At 43.6% G+C, this 2126-nt stretch overlaps 1 protein-coding gene across 1 annotated transcript in view; it reads right to left on the bottom strand.

Moving 5' to 3' along the window:
* LOC109485179 overlaps window positions 1-1536 on the bottom strand; it is a 3008-nt gene extending 1472 nt beyond the window's left edge. Inside the window, 1 exon segment of the mRNA XM_019788635.1 lies at window positions 1176-1536. Coding sequence (XP_019644194.1) covers window positions 1176-1440 — 265 coding nt within the window. The 5' untranslated portion in view covers window positions 1441-1536.
* Window positions 1537-2126: the final 590 nt, after the last annotated feature.

The raw sequence follows: 2126 nt of genomic DNA, 5'->3' as shown, positions 1-2126 counted from the left end.
TTCTGATTTTCATCATCCAATAAGATAAACTTGAAGACCGAGGTTTAAACTTGGTGCCCCTGAATCCTCAAACACTCACAAAAACCCAAGTTTTGGGCCTACCAAGGAGGCTAGTATTTCGGAGTGTATATAAAATCTATTTGTCTTTTATATACACACCGGGAGTGTATATAGCCACGGCGAAAATTTATTATGGTCTCATTCATGTATTACTCCGAGTGTACCCCCCTAAAAGAGTACCAAGTCAAAAACTAAACGGCTGTATGAACGAGTGTTTTTATTGGTGAGAATTTCCCCTTTAGCCATCCCAACTGATGTAAAACGTCAAAGCGGTGAAAGCTTGTTTGTAACTGATGAAATTAGGACATAATTGTCGGCAGCCGCGCGCTAGGTCGGACGTGCACAGTCCAGCGTTGTGAGTTGTGCGGTCGTAGGTTTGCAGCGCGGGAGGGCCTCTTGCGGGCAGCCGCTAGTTGCAGTTTGTAATTCCCATAAAATGGGATTGTGTGTATAGAAGTCGTTGGCAATTTTTTTATGAGACGTAGAGTAAGTGTTCTCAACATAGCATGAAAGATATCAATTGATTTAATGTAGGATCATAGGGAACACGGTCTCGCAAGTCACTCATTAATGCATGGTTTCTAATGTATGGAAAAAACTCATGAATGAGACCATAAACAGGCTCGAATCGAAACCGGAAGTGAATGTACACTCGAGAGTGCGGACTTAGTAAAATGGTTCGCTCACCTTGTTTCTTGTTGTGGTGATGTCATGCCTGATTTTTGCGGTGTGCAGTAAGCGGTGGACAATGACAACTGTTCCGTGAACGTTGTGACACCGCGTCAGTGCCCTGTTGTACAGAGCAGTAGCTCTGGTCAAGTTTTTAGTGTCCCCAGTTTCTGTTCCTCTTTTCAGGTACACGTCACCAAGACTCTTGATCGCTTCTGTTTCTAATATGTTGTTGTCGTTTACTATCGCCTCTACCATCACCTGTGCGTATCCGACCAGCAAAGAGTCTGTATTACCACCGGTAGCCCGTCTCTTGTCCAGATCTTGGAACTTTTCCGCTACCTTTGCAGGTGTAGTCGTCCCCTTGTCCTCTGTTGGCTGTTCCTTACCCTGTGACGACAGCCCTTGTAAAAGCCTCTCCGTGTAGTGGTAGCGGTGTTCTATACCATCTGCCTGTTCTTCATGGTAACACCGCACCATAGCAGCAATGTAAAGCGCCAAGGCTGTGTTGAACTTCCCCACGTCCTTCCCGAGTCTTCCCTTCTCCAAGTTCACGTCGCCCAGAGTTTTGAGCAGCTCCACTTCTGCCCGCCTGTCCGTGTCGGCCATGGCGTCCACCAGGGCACGGAGGTAGCCTGTCTCCGCACGGGCTAGTCCGTACCTCCTGCCCTTCTTGTCCGCCTCTCGGAGTTTCTTACACACCCGCAGCATGTTCAACTTCTGCTATTAAAGAGATTGTGAAACCCCCTCTACCTTCACCGCTCTCTGTTTTAGCGTTACAAACAGGTCTGGGCAGGGTTGTTTCGCTTCCGGTATTTGTCGTCACTTCCGGCTTTGGCTCGAAACGGCGGCTACAAACAAAAATGTGCCGGAAAATAATCCGTAGTGATCTAAGGACGATGGGGGATGTTTACAACAGTTGTTACGGGGATTTTGTGTGTAATTTATTACCATGGTTTCACTGCATGCTATGGAAGAGTTCCACGATTTCATACCTTCGCCAAATGATGTTAACCTTAAGTTTATAGCATATGATAACGATATCTCAAAAATGATACAAGTAAGGTCCTCGTTTGCATAATTTTTTTATTCAGTTCATCATCTTCTCCACCCAAATAGAATTTCCTCATTAATCATGTCAATCAGTGGGTTTGATGTACGATGCAGGACTTTATACAGGAGAGATTATTTACACAATTTTCTCATTTTGAGGGGGATTATTATTTATAAAATAAAAAAAAATAAAAAAAACATTATGTAAATTAACACTTAATTTGCAGAATTAGTGAGAAAATGATATTATTCCATGATGGTAACTGCCTGGAATGTCATACTTGGCGTATTTGAAAGTTAAGTGAAGGTGAACATCATTAAATATAACTTATTTTAAAAGGACT

Source organism: Branchiostoma belcheri, unplaced genomic scaffold, assembly GCF_001625305.1.
Source record: "Branchiostoma belcheri isolate BF01 breed outbred unplaced genomic scaffold, Haploidv18h27 scaffold73, whole genome shotgun sequence".
Classification (NCBI taxonomy): Eukaryota; Metazoa; Chordata; class Leptocardii; order Amphioxiformes; family Branchiostomatidae; genus Branchiostoma; species Branchiostoma belcheri.
This window is presented reverse-complemented; position numbering and strand designations above follow the sequence as displayed.